The 17,683-nt window shown below is 47.3% G+C and overlaps 1 protein-coding gene across 17 annotated transcripts in view; it reads left to right on the forward strand.

Annotated features, from left to right (window-relative positions):
- Positions 1-17,683, forward strand: part of SLC2A9 (solute carrier family 2 member 9) — a 208,216-nt gene that overhangs the window by 89,282 nt on the left and 101,251 nt on the right. For all 17 annotated transcript variants that reach the window (XR_012131823.1, XR_012131822.1, XM_073237843.1 and 14 more), the window contains one exon: positions 11,949-12,136. Coding sequence is in view for 15 of the 17 variants with exons in the window: in XM_073237843.1 (XP_073093944.1) it covers positions 11,949-12,136 (188 nt within the window). In the remaining 2 variants the exon portion in view is untranslated. The remainder of the gene's footprint in view (positions 1-11,948; positions 12,137-17,683) is intronic.

Here is a 17,683-nt window from a genome sequence, read left to right on the forward strand (position 1 = left end):
TTGATGTATTTTTTAATTCAGTTTGCTAACATTCTGTTAAAGATTTTTGCATCTATGTTCATCATGGATATTGGTCTATAATTTTCTTTTTTTGTAGTGTCTTTGCCTTGTGTTGGTATTAGAGTGATGCTGTCCTCATAAAATGGAAGTATTCCCTCCTCTTCTACTTTTTGGAATACTTTAAGAAGGATGGTTATTAGCTCTTCTTTAAATGTTTGGTTGAATTCAGCTGTGAAACCATCTGGTCCTGGACTTTTGTTTGTTGGGAGTGTTTTGATTACCAGTTCAATTTCATTGCTAATAATTGGTCTGTTCAGATTTTCTGTTTTTTCCTGGGTCAATCTTGGAAGGTTGTATTTTTCTAGGAATTTGTCCATTACTTCTAGGCTGTCCAATTGCCTTCGCATTCTTGTCTCAGTGGAAGCTCTCTCACAGGTCTGGTGGTCAGCTGCCTGACCTAGGATGGCCTCAGCTCTGCCCCACGTGCCTCATCCTCAGGCTAGCTCAGGCATATTCTCATGGTGAGCAGAAGTCCCAGAGAACAAGGGGAAACACAGCAGTTTTTTAAGCTTTAAATCAGCTAAAATCCTATTGGCCAAAGTAAGTCACATGGTCAAGCCCAGAGTCAGAGTGGGAGAGTCCACACAGTTATACAGCAAAGGAAGTAGGTCCGGGAGGCATGAATCAGGGCCGTCAATGCAACCCATCCATTCCTTAGGCCCCTTCCGGGCTTTCCCATTCCTCCCCACCCCCAGTTCACAATGTCCAGGGACTAAGTTCCAGCTGAGTCTGATTTATTTGCACTACTTTGTCACTTAAGGAGAAGCTCCCAGTGCCTAAAAAATGTGGGAAAGAGCCCAGACTCCCACCATGAGGAAAGGGGGTGTATTAAATTGACAAAAGTGAAATATCAGAATAGGGGATGTGATAGGGCAGTGCTTTGGGCATGGTGGTCAGGCAAGATCCCAACATGAAGTGGCTGTTCAGGCCACTTATCTCCCAACCTACCAATAAGCTCAGTCCGTTCTCCTCTCCTGGGAGGAGTGGGCTGAGAGGGAGTGAGGAAGACCCAGGGGGCATGATCAAATTGTGCACAGGCTCTTGAGGGAAGAAAGAGCAGCCTTATTTGGGCTGACAGATTCAGGACCTATCTATGCGAGATGCCCCAGCAAGGCAGACTTTGATTCAGCACAAGAAAGTTGATCAAGAATGGATCAGGCTGCTTCCAGAGCTGTAAAATGATAAATTTGGGTTGTTTAAACCCACCAATGTTGTGATCATTTGTTACAGCCGCCATAGGAAACTAATAGAGGTATGTATACTGTTTCCATTACCTTAATCCTCACCAAAAAAAAGCCTACAGCGTTTCCGCTCCTTATTTTGTAGAATAGGTCATGGGGTGACATTTTCTAGGTATGAGTGGCCTTTAGCTCGATTCCCTTATCAGAGGCACTAAACTTACTGAATTATTTTGAACCCTTAAATGATGTGATTCACATAAAGGGCTTAAAACATTGCCTGAAAAGTGGGAAGCATTTCCTTGTTTTTCTAGGAGAAGGCACCAAATTAGTCTCTGAACTCCCTGGCAGCCAGGGCAAGAAATGAACTAGTTCCTCCACAGACTCTACGAGAAGCAGATCAGTTTCTCAGGAGAGACAGAGTTTGCTTACCAAACTCCAGAAACCATTTATTACAAGGGGCCCTCCGGAGGGACACATACTAGACAGTCTTGAACTAAAAGCATTTGCAACAGATATTTTCTATGACTTCTTTTTCTTATGTTAGACCCTTTTCTAGAGTCACTGCTCATTCATTGTCTATAGATTTATGGAGTCTGTATTGTGTTCCAAGCACAGTGCTAAGCCCAGGAGGTAAAATATGGAGCAAAACCAGACAAGGTGCCTGAGTCCTTACACAGACAGTCAGTGAGGGTGTCCGCCAGGAACCAGGTGTACCTCGCAAATCTGGGTGAATCGCCTCATGCCAGGAGCTACAAAGGGAGGAGCGCAGAGCTCCAAGGGGGTTAAGGAGGGATAAACCAAAGAGACCTTCCTGGAAAAGGTGGCAATTGAGCTGGAGTGGAAAGAGGGGTTGACATAAAAGGGTGAAGGGAGGCAGGGCAGGAATCCATCCATAAAGTGCGGGCTGATCAAAGCCCATGAATACATGTGGCTGGCTGGAGGGGGGGGTCGTCCAGGGGGTGCCCATTTGTGATGGTGTCTGCTTGCTTGTTTGTTTGTTCTTATACAAGTGTTTTCACTATTCCTGTGCCTGAAAGCCACTTCTAATAGCTACTGTTCCCCAGGGATAACCCCTGGCTTATCACCTACAGGGGCTGTGGGTATTGGGGAAATGGGGAGTTGCTATCAACAGGTATAAAGTTTCAGTTATGCAAGATGAACAAGCTCTAGGGATCTGCAGTACAACACTGCGCCTATACTCAACGAACTTGTATTGTGCACTTACAAATCTGTGAAGTGGGTAGACCTCATGTTAAGTGTTCTTAATACAATAGGATAGTTTTTTTTAACACATGTATGAATAATAAATTATTCGTAAATTATTCAATTACTAATAGAAAAAAAAACCGCAGCCAGCGATCACTCCTGACGATATTGATGCACCTGCTAATATCATTGCATGCGAAAGCAGTCACTGCAAGACAGAATGCCGGCAGACACGCAAAGAGCGCTCTTGGGAAAGGAGCCCTTCAGTCTGGCTTATGGACAAGGCCTGTAACTTGTCCATAAGCCAGCTGTGAACAACTGTCAACGCCATCCTTGCAGCCGGGTTTGCCTCAACCCTTTGGGCACGCAGCAGTGCAGGAGCAGAAATGCCAGCTCTCCTGTGTGACCTGGGCACGGCACAGCAGTGAGAGCGCTGACCTCTGGGGGCTTCGGGAGGCTCCCGCAGGCCTGCGTTCACACCGTACACCCGGAGCAGCAGGGAGCTTGGCTCTGGCTTGTGCTGGAGAGAATTCTTTCTGAGCAGAAACCGTGTCTCGTTCTTCCTTTAATGCAGTAGACCTTTTGCGCCACCCCTGGCACCCAGCAAGCTCTCCCAAACTGCAGGTGAATCGAAACAGACCGAGTCTGGTTCTGTTAGCTTCTCAGCTCTGCGGCTTCTTTCCCTCCTGCTTTGAGGTGTGTGGAAAGAAAGGTCAGACAGATCTGGGGGGCAATACTGACGCTCTCACTGTCTCCCTGGGCTCTCTGGTACGCTTCCTAACCTCCCCGAGGCTCGGTGAACCCACTGACACTAGAATATAGCCTGTGAGAACCTAGCCCAAAGGCTGGCACATAGTAGGCACATGATCAATGTTAGTCTCCTCTCCCCTGCTTGGTCTCTTGATGGCCTTTGAATAAAGGCAAGTCTTTAACTGGACAAGATCTGACTGTATAACAGCACCCTTTCCCAGCCTGGGAATTGACCAGGCCATGCAGAGGACTTTCTTTCCAGTTGGAAAATGCAAATTCTTACTCCTTTTTCAAGTTCTTTGAAGTTAGTGATTAAAACATGGCCAAGAATATGAATGAGAGATGAGCCGTGGGAAGGCTTTACTTTCAAGTGCAAGAGTGAGGGTAGGAGCCCAAGCTAGGAGGGGAGCAGCCGGGTAGATGGGATGAACTGTTTAAGTGACGTGCAGATTCAAGAGACTGGACCCCTCTGGGAGGGTTATTTTCCATGAGCAAATGTCATTTTGAAATGGGCTTATTGACAGCCAGGTTCCTAAGGCTGTTCCCTCTCTCTCCAAGGACATCTAGCTGACGCTGCACGTGTCTGTCCCCTCCCCTGCCCACCTCATAAACGCCATGGCCTCATCCTCTCCAGACCTGCCCCCCCCCCCCCGGGGCTCTGCACTTACTTTCAAGACCACCTTCCGGTGCGATGCCTGAGTCCCTCCCACAGCAGCTCCAGCAGGTCACCCATGCTCTCCTTGCACATCCCCCAGGATGGGGAGCTCACTGCTCAGGAAATGGCCTTCTCTGCCCCTGGACACACCTGTCACATGGTTCTTCCTTGTGGAGGGCTGATGTCCAACACATCATAGCTGCTGCCTTTGGTGCCTGTTCTGACCTCAGGGCCAAGAAGTCCAACCCTACTCACATCCATGTTTCTCATCCCACATGACCCTCTTCTTCAGACTTAACATAGCAAATGTTAGGGTCCATTTATGTTCATCCAACATGGTTTGAGCACCTGCTACATGCCAGACTAGTAAGAGCCAGCCCTTGGTATGAAATGTCATAAGCCACACAGCAGCATCAGCCACTGTGCTGGGCTAGTGGGACCGTGTGACAACGGGAGCTGTGGTGGCAGCCATTGTTCGGCCACAGGACACCCCCAACACTGTCCTACACTCTCTGGCCCCTACCTGCAGTTTCCTGCCCATTAGTGAGGGGGATCCTTGCTCCAAGGCAGATTTCAAGCCTTGACCTAAAGATTGGAGGGAAGGGAATGTTGTTACTTATGAGCTCTGGGTGAAAAAAGTTAATTTGAACAAATCCACTCTGTGCTTCCAAAGTGTAATGACACTGGTGCTAAATTTATAACTGTCCATGTTATAAATTAACTATGTTATAAATTGCCTCACTCTGATGAAAGTAATGGGCAGATGGATGGTTAAGGAAAGCCAGAGGATCCTTCTGGTTTCTTTCAGGAACTCAGGGCATGGAATGAAATCTAGGAAGAGAAGGAAGGAAGGAAATGCCTTGTGGGGCCTCCTCTTTTCCTGTCTCACTCTCCCCACCCCCTCACCCCTGCTTTCTGCTTCTATCATTTGTGTCAACTTCCCACACTCAATCCTTGCCTCAGGCTCTGCTCTCAGGGATCCTAGTTCTCCTGACTAGGCAAGTTTCTTCTCACCTACAGAATGGGAATGCTAACAGTCTACTACTGAGGGTGGTTATATGAAAGTTAAATAAATAAAGGCATATGAACTTTTAGAATGGTGGCTGGCATAGAGTAACCTTCAACAAGAGTTAGCCAATATCACTTCAATATTGGCCTTAATAGTGGTGCTAGCTCAAAAAGAACCTCACAAAAGAATGTGGATCCAAAGGAAAGAAGGCAGCAAGGCTGGCCGAGCCTAATGCATTTGGTATTCATCTTGCAATCCCATCATTAGCAATGACATGTCTGGAGGATGTCCCACTAGTAAATTTCCATCTTTCCACCTCTGATCAGTTGTTCCCCCGAAATAGTAAGATGTTGCCTTTTTATATTTTAATAACCATAATTTAGCAAAACCAAATGAAACTCTTCATTTGGGATATTTTTATACAGGAATGCATTTTAGACTGTTTGCAAGGTTTTTCTTAAGATGCTGGTATGCGAGTTGGTGACCTGTGTCCAACACATTAGCTTCCAAGCCATGCAGTGATGAAAACGCTGTCACACACCGCTTCTCATAGGACAGTCTCTTTCAGAAAGTTGCTAATTTCTCACTCTTGTTAAAATGTCACCTCTATCTTGAAGAGTTAGATTACCTATGTTTTAGCTTTTATAATCTCTTCTAGGCAGCATATGTCAACAGCCCCCGAGGCTGAGGATGGGCGTGCATGTAGAGGGGAGGTGGCAGCTCACTGCCTCATGACTGTGCTGGCACTGTCGGTTTTATCATTAATCCATCGTTTCTTTGGGGGATTTTTATAAACTGCCTGTACATTTCTCAGGGTTAATTCAATTACAACCAAGTACTTCCATTCCCAGATCCTCTACCCAATGAATTGCACAAATAAACTGCAAGCTGTCACTCTACGTGGAGAGGAGAGTGAGACTGATGCCCCTAATCAGCTTCTCCACGTGGTGGAGCCCCTGCAGCCCCATCACGCGGGCCTGTGGAGGGCATAGTGACCCATTACACAGCTACAGGTGGGAGGTCCCTGGGTCCTGCTGCTCTCAGGACTAAAAGGTCACCAGACCTAAGTTAAAAACCCAAAACTCAACCCTGAATCCCAATAACGATTGAAAATAAGTGCTTCAGTGAAACCTCCTATGTTTAGAAGCACTGAGGCCTGCACAGTGCAGGAGATGAGAAGCTGGGTGCTGTGTCCACAGGTGACTACAAAGGGCCATTGCTGGTGCTCAGCATGAAACCCCTTTGCTGACCTTGTCACAGGGGCCTTTGGGTCACAAGAAAGACATCAGCAGACTCTTGTGGCTCTGCTCTAGCAGGAGGTGATAAATGCTAAAGGAGGTGATAAAATTCAGTTGCTTCCGGAACGGCGAACCAGCCCCTACCGAGGAGGCTTGGGCCTGTGCTGTCCATCTGGTTCCAGCTAACCTTTGCACATGAGTGACCATCCGACTCAGCTGGACTCAGCCCTGAGCCAGCGCCCACACCCTTCCCCACTGGGCAGAAGGGACAAGCCCAGAATCCCATTGCCCAGGCAGCTGGGACTGCAGAGGCACAATTAGATGCCAGGAGAGTCCCATCCTCTATCCTGGCACCCAGCGGGGACTTCCCTGGAAGCCAGGCTGACCTTCAGCCCATGGGCCCCACCCCAACAGGCTCCCCAGCTGACCCAGGACCCTGAGGGGAGCACTTGCCAGAACCAGGCACCCCTCCAGATGTGTGCCCACCACCCCGTCCTCACATAACCTGTAGGGCAGGCAGTAGCGTCATAGCTCTCCTAGAGGTGAGGAGGGGGCGCAGAGGGGCTGAGTGACCCCTGCACGGCCGCCCGGCCAGGACACAGTGTAGCAGGGCTCCAGCCCCGGCAGCCTGCTCCTAGAACTGTGAGCTTAAACGCTAGGCTTGCAGCTGCTCCGTCTGCGTCTGTGACCCCTGACCCTTCCAGCTGTCCCTCCCAGACCTCAGGCTGCCCTGGGAGAATGCACCCACATTTGCCCTTATTAGATTTTCACATGATGCTTGTTCCCCTCCTGCCTGCTAATCTCCCAGCAGCTTATTTGTCCCCGAGAGGGGACAGGATGGGTGTTGCATCTGCAGTGAGCCAGGCCCTGGAGCTCTGCATACCTTGCCCCAGGTAGCTGGCATGATGCTCTGGAGATGCAGGTGACCTCGGCGCCACCTTACAGAGGAGAGCTCTGAGGCCTGAGAGGCCAGAGATGCGCTCCTCCCATCACGAGTGGTGGGGGAGGGTTAGAGCCGACAGCTGCTTAATTTCAGTGGCTCTGTATTACATTCCTGTGGCCCCTCTAACAAATTGCCACAAACTTAGTGGCTTAAAACAACACAAATATATTATCCTACAGTTCTGGAGGTCAGAGTCCAACGTGGGTCTCACTGGCTAAAATCAAGGTGTCACAGGGCTCTTTCCTTCTGCAGGTTCAAGGGGAAAATCCTTCCTCACCTCTTCCAGCTTCCAGAGGCGCCCTTGTTGCTGGGCTGCTGGCCCCTTCTACATCTCTAAAGTGTATCCCTCCAACCCCTGTCTCCATCATCACCTCCTCTCTGACCTCCTGCCTCCCTCTTATAAGGATCCTTGTGGCAAGATTAGGACCTCCTGGATAATCCAGAATCGCCTCCCCATCTCAGGATCTTTAACAATCCCATCTGCGAAGTCCCCTTGGCCACGCACACTAACATACTCACAGGTTCTGGGAATGTGAGCTTATTTGGAGGTCATTATTCTGCCTGCCACAGGCTCTTTCTGCTTTCTTAGGATGCACCCTAAAAGAAATGGCAAGAAACCTGGTGGTATTTGCCTCCACTCTCAGCTCAATGCCCTGGGATGCCCCCTCCAGGCCACCAGGACATCCTGGATTTACTGCCCCTGAGACACACGCCACATCAGGTTAGAATGACATTTCCTGATGGACTTCTGCAGGTTGTTAGTATGTGCTCCAGAGACATATTGAGGAAATGTGGAGCAAAATGAAATTAAATGGGTCTCTTTGCTTCAAGACTTAACAGAAAGTTTACTATTCTAATGTGAAGTTTAAACCATCAAGAGATAGAGCATGCAATGTTCCTGAACTTCTCGACCAAGAAAACTTATTTCCCTGCAGTCTCTGCAGGGACTGGAATTCCACAAAATGCACATTAGGAAACAAGATGTGACTGTGTGATGGGAACACCGCCTGGCCGGTGCTGTAGCTCTTGTTTCTGCAGCCCCTTCCCTTGGCACAGTGCCCGGAGCATCAGCAGGTGCTGAGACCTGGTTCTGAATGGGGCCGTGATTTCTGTCCACCGGTCCTGACTGTCCCTTTAAAAGGCCCGCACTTTCTCCCTTAGGGCTGTGTATTCGTACAGCTTGTCAGAGCTGAGCATCAGCCTGGGGTCCCTGGAACTCAATTGGCAGCTAGTTGGTGGGGCCTTGCAAAGCCTTAGCGTTTCTCCCCAATCATCCCAGACTGCAAGCAGGGGCCGGGCCTCAGTGGGCCTCAAGACTGAGGCTGAGGAGGATTCAAAGCCATGCCTCCACTAGACCATAGGAGTGTGATCTCTGGAGGAAAGAGGGCATTAGACCTTACCAAGGAAGCCACCGACAGGAAGCCGCTCGGCCCCTTCCTGCCCCACGGGATGCCTTGTCCGACCAGGTGCCATGGGGTGGTCTTGAACAGAGCATTTCCTCGTACTGGGGGCACCTGCGGGGGCCTGATGCCGGGAGGTGTCTCCGGCCCAGGAAGGAGCTGCCAGCCCCCACGTGAGGCGTGTGAGCACATTTTCAGTCCCCTGGCAGCTTGTGTGCAGGCGCCCCCAACTGCATCAGATCTGTCACTGCTGCTGTGCTGTAGGGTGGCCAAGGGCCACAGGGAGCCTGCCGTTTGTCAACCACACTGCTCTCGGAACAGTGCGGAGGAGGCTACTCAGATACTCGTTCCCCCACTGATTTAATTTTGTTGATCCTTAGTATATAATCTTTCCCTGCTCCAGTCCACTCAGCAGCAGCCCCCACTTCTCTGTTTATAACATGCTCCTCCCTCCCACCACCTGAGCCCCGATTTTACTCTTCATTCAAAACACATCAGTTGAATACACGCTAGATATCAGGCTTTACAGGGAAGAAATAAAATATGATAGCAATAACAGTCACTGTTTATAGGACACCATTTGCGTGCCAAGCACTTCACATATGTTGTTTTCATTCTCTGGAACAACCACAGATGTAGGTTTTATGAATTCTGTGCCAGGGAAGTGCAGCTCAGAGAGCACCAGTAACCTGGCTGGGGTCACACGGGAGGGGCAGGCACAGGTGCAAAGCGCACTCTGGCTCCACAGCCCACACCCTGCCCCCTCCCTGCACTATAGCAGATAGCCCCCGCTCAGGGGGTGTCACTGGGTGGGTATGGCAGGTGCGTGGACACACTGTCACCGCCAGTAGTAAAAGCGTCCTGATGACAGGGTGACTAGCCATGACATGGGTCAGAAAGGCTTCCAGGGACATGGTTGCTGAGCGGGTTCTGAGGAAGGAATGTTCCAGCTGCAGAGTGTTCTGGGCAGAGGAGCAGCGTGTGCCAGGCACAGAGGCATGTCTTAGAGGTCAGATGAGGAAGAGGCCACTTAAGGGGAAGCCTGGGTTGTGGGCAGGGGGCTCTGTGCAGCAGAGTGATTTTGGACTGGGTCCTGCTGGCAGGGGCCAGGCCAATAAAGGCATGACTGTAGGAGAGCGGTCATCTCAGAGGATGGAGACAGGAGCAAGGAGCCCCCCAGGGAGACGCCGAGGCCTCCCTGGGATGGGACCTGGGGACTGAGAAAGTGGAACCGGTGGGGCTTGGTGGCAAAGTAAGACCTGTGTGCAGGCACTTCCTCTCCTGCAGGCATTCCAGGCCTTCCTTTGTTAGCAGCTGAGATGCTGTTTTTCCCAGGATCTTGTCTCAGAGGTGACGAGCAATGAAGCCAGCAGATCAGAGTTCAGAGCCACCAGTAAAGCTTTTAATGAGGAGTGAAAAGAAAGGGAATCCTGCTAATCTGGAGGGGCTCCAAGGGAGGATACCATCAGGACGGCAGTGTCTAGGGCTTATAAGCAGGGAGAAGTTTTCATGACTGGTGGGGGGTGCAGGGGGAAGGGGCTTGTTGCTGGGGCCAAGCTGGGTTCAAAAGGAAAGGCTCTCTTGTTTTTCAGGCTGTATTTTCCAGATGTCCAGGTTGTGGCTTCTTGTTTACTATGAAGCCTTGACCCTGTGTCCCTCCTGACTGCAACTTACCAGGGCCTTGAAACTTACAGGGGCCTTGAACTCTATCTGTCTGTGTCCCACTGACAGCTGCCTCATCTTGGCCTGCTTCTCCCTGACTTCCAGCCAGGAGGGAAATCAGGGAAGGCTTCCTGGAGGAGGTGGTATCTGAGCTGAGGCTATAAGAACAAAGAGGGGAGCCAGGTGCACAAAGGTCAAAAGAACATTCCAGAGAGAGGAAAGAAACAAATGTTCTTGCTCCTCCTGAGTCCCAGGATGTGTGAGGTAACCCTTTTTTTCCCTGCCCAGAGCCATCCCCCAACCCCCAACAGCCTGAAATCCCCATCTCTTTGGATTAGTAAGTCCTTTCTGGAAAGGGATCTGAGTTGTGCATCTCCATGTCTGCACCAGATACCCTTCTTCACCTAGTCACAAGAAACATAAGGTGTGTGGGGCAAGCAGAAAAAAACTATTTTTATGGGCACATGTACAACAGGAAATTGCACTGATGCTTTGAAAGAGGAAGGAGATCACACTTTTAAGAAAAAGAAGAGAGATTTTTGTTCCAGAAAATAAGAGCTGGGCACTGAATTTAACTAAGAGCTTCCTGGCAGCCAAGGTGAAAAAGGAAAAAAAAAAAAAGACTATAAAGTTCATTTTACATGGAAAGCATGAGTGGAGGAAAGAGAAAAATGTTCTTGCCCTAAAATTCTAGGATGACTCTATCACATGAATGTTGCACTTTGAACTTTGAGAAAGTATTAGAAATACAATGATTTAGTGCATGTATGCTACTGGAAATAACACCCCAGAGCCTTTGTGGGTTTGCTTCTTGGAGAATTTGGAGCAAGTTTTACAGCTTTTTTTTTTTTTTTTCTCTATTTAAGAAGAATAATTTCACATGCCCTGTGGTGAAGACAAGTGTTTTTAAGGATGTCACCCACTGGAATGGACTGTCCATAGGTGCCATCTCCATAGCCACCTTTCCCTGTAGGAGGATAAATATCAGAGCACCAAATATTTAAATCTAAGTTCTAAAAGCATCTCCCATGATCTGATTATTATGATCTCAGGGGTCTAATCAGTCAGCCCAAGTTCGTGAGTATATCTGCAGAGGCTTACACAATGAAGGGCTTGGTAAAAAATGAGGGGTTTGCGGAGGCTAGAAATTTGCAATATTCAGGCTGGAAAATAAGGCATAAGTTACATGGTGAATTTAAATCCTTGGGAAGATTAGCTCTTTGAGAATATTTCTCCCCAAGATTTCTGTATTTCAGAGGGTCACATGGAAAAGTCCTGGAGGCATTTAGTTCCATCTTTCTTCCAATGATAGAATCTATACCCAGACACCCTGGCCAAGTAGCAATGTCACCTCCATCCAGACACTTCCAAAAAGGGTAACTGCTCAGGGCCAGGCAAATAGAAGGTGCTCAATGAATATTCATTGAATGAGTCCCCACTGCATGTGAATCTCTGAGGTGGAGTTTAGTGCATATTACATCATGCAGTTTGACAGCAGCCATGTGAGGCAGAAATGATTACAATGGACGAATGTGGATACTATTTGTCTACCCAGTGGTAGAGACAGAATTGGAGTCCTGGGCATGCGCTGCTTTGCTGTGGGGGTGACCGGGAAGCCCTGGTTCTTTCCTGGCTCTTCTCTTAGCCATCTTGATGTTGGGCAACTCATTGCATCTCTCTATTTTTAAACAAGGGCTTGAGATTACATGGCTTCAAGGCCCCTGCCAGCTCCGTCCCTGACAAAGGGTGTGTCTGGGTGGTGGGATGATCCCTGTGGGGCCCAGCATTAGACACAGCGGACGTCCTAACCCCTGGTGAAAGTCCACGCTCATCTCTGTTTGCAGCCTTCCGAACTTTCTTGGGGAAAGAGGATGTCTCCCAAGAGGTGGAGGAGGTCCTGGCCGAGAGCCGTGTGCAGAGGAACATCCGCCTGGCATCGGTGCTGGAGCTGCTCAGGAGCCCCTTCGTCCGCTGGCAGGTCATCACTGTGGTCATCACCATGGCCTGCTACCAGCTCTGCGGTCTCAACGCGGTGAGTGTCCCCACCCACATGGGGGAACCAGAGGGAGGAGTGGGGTGCTGTGGGTCAGCGTTTGGATGGCTCAGGGCCAGGGGCGGATGCCCAGGTCCCAACCCCAGCTGTGCCACCTCCCCCAGCCCTGTGCCATTGAGCAGCCACATTATCGGACCCCCAACATCCTCATTTGTAACATGGGACAGAAATACTCCATGCATAGTGTTCAGTGCAGCAGCCAGCACATTACCCCCTAATAAATGCTGCCTATCAGCATGATTACCAATCCCTAGATGCACCTAAAAGTCATATTGATTAACAAATCGGTGTTAGGAAGTTGTGAGTGAGAGGCGTTGAGAGGATTTAAGTAACAGTAGTCTTGGCTGGGGGCGGGGCTTCAACATGTGATTTGGGCCTGAGGAAACCTCAAAGCTTTAAAGAAAACATTTTCTGGGGACTGAGCTGAGGTGGGCAGGGAAATTGGAGGACAAGGTCTTCCCCAAGGTGCCCTGACCCTCTGACGGACACAGCCATCTGTTCTCTCCCAGGAACTCCAAAAGGTAAAATCCAGGAATTTAAGGACAGGGAGTGGGGTGGGGTGAGGGGGTGCAGATTTGGGAGCATTATCATTATTGTTGCTTCTGGAAAAAAACAGATTGGTGGCTCGGAATGATGAGCTCCCCATTCATGAAGGCATGCAAGTTGGCTAGCCAGCCACGTGGCAGGGGTGTATAGAGGGCTTCTTGCACTGATACGTTCAAATGCCCTCTGAGATCAGGAGTGTGTCTGGGCCCAGAGGGAGGACAAAAGCACCCTCCAGAGAGCCCCACGTAAAGTACCTCTGTTAAGGGGGCATTGTTTATTTTCCCCGGTTCTTGTCCCCATCACAACAAAGAATTGAAGGGCAGAGACGCAGTAGTGACGCAGAGTAAAAGTTTTAACATTACGCACTTAAAAAGAGAAAGTGCAGGTGACCTCAGGGAGGAGAGCCCCTCTGAAAGGTTTGAATTTTATTTAAAGAGAGAGAATGTGCAGTGTGCAGGCGACCTCAGAGAGAGGTGCACCCTGAAAGGTTGAGAAACAGTTTTATTTAAGGCAAAAAGGCGCACACTCGGAAAAAGGGGGGTGTGGGTCACCTCAGAGAAGAGGCACACCGAAAGACTGGGGGTTCCCCTTCTTTTAAGGATTTATCAGGACTGTGACAAAGGGCTAGGGGTGTGGGCTTGTCAAGTGGTCTCAAGATGTTTATCTTCGATAAGAGACTTTACGTCTCTTATCAGCCCTCCAGGTAACTTAACACAAGAAATTTACTGATCCAGTTCCTCCCCAGGGTAACAGCTTCCCTCTGGGAACATATAAATCAAGACGGCCTGCCCTGTCCCCAAGGTGGGCTGAGTTATTGTCTGTTTGCTGAAGAATATGTTAAGAATCTTACTTCTTAACTCCCTGGGTTTTAGAATGCAATGTTAGCTTTAAGATGGAATCTTTCCTGTTTGTACTATGCTCTTTATAGCTGGGCTTGTTTGCTAAATTAATCATGATGCTTGTCTCCTGCCCAGGTTCCAAATTACTTGATTAGGGGCTGGAGGAGGAAAAAACAGCATAGAGGTTAAGTTAAAGAATAAGCTGGGCCTTTTAGCAGGTTAAAGTATATCTTACAATGCCATGATCTAATTGATGCAATGAAGACGTGGGTCATGCTCAGATACTTTTCTTTATCTGGGGAATATTTGGACATTCCAAGCCAAGTTGCTCCTGGCCTTTGGAGCTTCAGCTGATGAACTCATAACTCTGTGAGTCTTTTCCGGCTCTCTAGTTTTATCTGGTTAACTCTTTGAGTCCCTTTTAATGGGCTTTATTGGCCCTAATTCTCTCTCCATCCTGTTCATTTCTATTCTTCTGCCTAACAGCTCCTCTGCATTTATGAGCCTGGCATCCCCCAGGAGTCTGCCGGGAAGGTGTCTGGGGTGTGCAGGGGAGGTGACATGGAAGGGGAATAGTTCCTGTCCAGAGACAGAAGGATGACAGCACATGACCTTCTGCCTCATTTCAGCAACTCTTTATGCTAGTTTTAGAAACATGGGGATGAAATGAAATTATCTTGCTACATCTTTGTTTCTCCCTTTTTCCTTGGTCTGCTTAAAGTCAGAATGAGGGGGTGCCTGGGTCAACAGCACGAACTTAGACAAGTCCTGCCATTTCCTGCTTTTACATGACCAAGGACATGCTAGACAGTCTCCCAGCCGCCCTCCCTATTCTGAGAAAGTAGACAGTATATCTGTTTCTTAAAGCTAAGGCTCCAAGTAGTAGATGCCACATATGGAATCTGTATTTAATGAGACATTTAGATTGAGAACCATGATATTTATAAACAGAATCTTTTCCTCAGCTGTGACATAATTTTCCGATTTGCATACCTGATACAACTTTATGAAGTGCACACGAGTGTGTCGGTAAGCCCCGCTGCATAAGCATATGAGGGAAAAAAACCATCTCTTCTGCTCCCAAAGCCAGCCGAGGTGAGATCCCAGCTTCAGAACATTGAACTCTTATCCTAGTGATCGCTTTTCATCTGTTCTTTTTACTCTTGGGAGAACATTTAAAGCGAGATCTACCCCCTTAACAAATGTCTAAGTATACAATACAGTGTCCTCGTACAGCACATCTCTGCAGAACTGATACTTTGTACCCGTTGACTAGCAACTCCCCATTCCCTCGCCCCAGACCCCTGGCAACCACCCTTTTACCCTCTGCCTCCATGAATTTGACTATTTTAATACTTCATATTGGTGGAATCATGCAGTATTTGTCCTTCTGTGATGGCTCATTTCACTCAGAATAATGCCCAGGTTTATCCATGTTATCACATATTGCAGGATTTCTTTCTTTTTATGACTGAGTAATATTCCACTGTGTGACTATACCACATTTTCTTTATCTGTTCATCCATTAACAAACAGGTTATTTCCACATCTTGGCTACTGTAAATACTGCTGCATTGAAATAGGAAGGCAAATTCTCTTCAAGATCCTGCTTTCAACTCTTCTGAATAAACACCCAGAAGTGGAATTGCTGGATCACATGGGGCTTCTGGTTTTTGTTTTAGAAGACCCTCCATACTGTTTTCCAAAGGGGTGCACCAGTTTGCATTTCACCAACAGTGTGCAAGGGTTCCAGTTCCCCCACATCCTCACCAACACTTATCTGGTTTTTTTTAAATAATATAACCACCTAAGGGTTACAATTTCCCCACATCCTCACCAACACTTATATATATGTATATATATATATATATATATATATATATATATATATATATATATATATATATATATATATACATATTTTAATAATATAACATCCTAACAGGTGTGAGGAAATATCTTATTGGGATTTTGATTGCATTTCTATGGAGATTAATGATGTCTTATTGGCCATTCGAATGTCTTCTTTGGAGAAATGTCTGTTTAGGTCCGTGCCCATTTTTAATTGGAGGGTTTTTTTTGTTTTGCTGTTGCTATTGTTTTGTTTTGCTATTGAGATGTAGGATTTCCTTATATTTTGGAGATTAACCCCCTTTATCAGATACATAGTTTGTTAATATGTTCTCCCGTGCTGGAGGTTGCCTTTGTGCTCTGTTGATTATACTCCTTGTTGCCCAGAAGCTTTTTAGTTTGATGTAGTCCCACTAGTCTGTTTTGCTTTTGGTGTCATATCCAAAAATTCATGGCCAAGACCAGTGTTGTGAAGCTTTTCCCCTATGTTTTCTCCAGGGAAATTTAAAGTTCCAGATCTTATGTTTAAGCCTTTAACTATTTGAGTGACGATAAGGGTCAAATCTCATTCTTCTGCATGCGGTTATCCAGTTTTCTCAACACTGTTTGTCAAAGAGACTGTTCTCTCCCCATTGTGTATTCTTGGCCCCCTTGCTGAAGACAGTTGACCATATATGCATAGGTTTATTTCTGGCTCTGTATTCTGCTCCATTAGTCCACATACCTGACTTTATGCCAGTACCGTACTGTTTGAATTACTTTATCTTTGTAATATCCTTCAAAATCAGAAAGTATGATACCTCCAGTTTTGTTCTTTCTCAAATTATTTTTAACTATTCATTGGCTTTTGTGGCTCCATATGAATATAGATTTTGCTCTATTTTTGTAAAATATGCCACTGGGATTTTGATAGGGATGATATTAAATCTGAGATCGCTTTGGGTACTGTGGACATTTTAACAATATTAAGTCTTCCAAACCATGAACCCAGTATCTTTCCATTTATTTGTGTCTTCTTTAATTTTCTTCATTAGTATTTTGTAGTTTTAAGTGTAAAAGTCTTTCACCTCCTTCATTTGGTTCCCAACTGTTTTATTCTTTTTGATGCTATTATAAACAGGATTATTTCCTTAATTTCCTTTTCAGAGAGTTCATTATTAATATATAGAAAGGTAACTGATTTTTATATGTTGATTTTGTACCCTGCAGCTTTACTGAATTTGTCTACTAGTGCTAACAATGTGTGTGTGTGTGTGTGTGTGTGTGTGTGTGTGTGTGTGTGTGTGTGTGTGTGTGATCTTTAGGGTTTTCTACCTACAAGATCATGCCATTTGCAAACACTGATAATTTTACCCCCTCATTTCTGATTTGGATGCCTTTTCTTTCTTTCTTCTGCCCGTTCTCTCTGTCTAGGCCCTCAGTACTATATTGCAGAGAAGTGGTGAGAGAGGGCAACCGTGCCTTGTTCCTGATCTTAATCAGAAAAGCTCTCAGTTCTTCACCACTGAGTATGTTAGTTGTGGGCTTGCCATATATGACCTTTATTATGTTGAGACAATTTCCTTCTGTTCTTAGTTTGTTGAGGATTATTTTTAATCTTTAAGTCAGGAGTAATACTTCCAGCCTGGCATGCTTAACTTGACACAGAGCAAAGAGCTCTGGCTTTTGGTCTCACTGTGACACAGACCTGCAGTGGGAAGCCTGGGCCCCTTTCTTCCCCCAGCCTCTGTCTGCTCATCTGTAATAATAATCAAACACGCTCTTATTTAGCACTTAACATGAGCGAGGCACTGTGAGTTAGGCACCGCTGTTAGGCACAGAGACATTGAGAGACTGTCCCTAGTTCACACAGCTGGGAATGGTAGAAAGGGGATTCAAGCCTCAGCCACTTGGCCACAGGGTCTGAGTGCTTAACCCCAAGCAGGGAGAGTCCCCAAAGCTCCCTCAGAGCATCCCCATGTGTATCACTGGGCTATGTCCCCAGGTCATCCCTAGGCAACCAGTGAGAGAAGTCTTTCTTCTTCTGTCTTACATACAAAAGGATAAACATGGTCACAGCACATCCCAGCATCCCAGCCCCGCTGCCCTGTGCCCCTGTCTGGCTCTGTCCCCGCACCGGCTGCCTTGCAATCCACATAAGTCATGAGACTAAGGAAAAGTGATTCAAACACAGGTGAAAGCTGTGTTAAAACTTTAAATTTGCTTTGTTCCCTTAATTGTACCAGAAATTATTTGGGGGATGTGGCCTATAGTTTAAGACAGTTGTAAATCCTGCTAAGCATCTCCCCAT

The sequence above is a fragment of the Manis javanica genome, chromosome 5 (genome assembly GCF_040802235.1).
Source record: "Manis javanica isolate MJ-LG chromosome 5, MJ_LKY, whole genome shotgun sequence".
NCBI classification, from domain to species: Eukaryota; Metazoa; Chordata; class Mammalia; order Pholidota; family Manidae; genus Manis; species Manis javanica.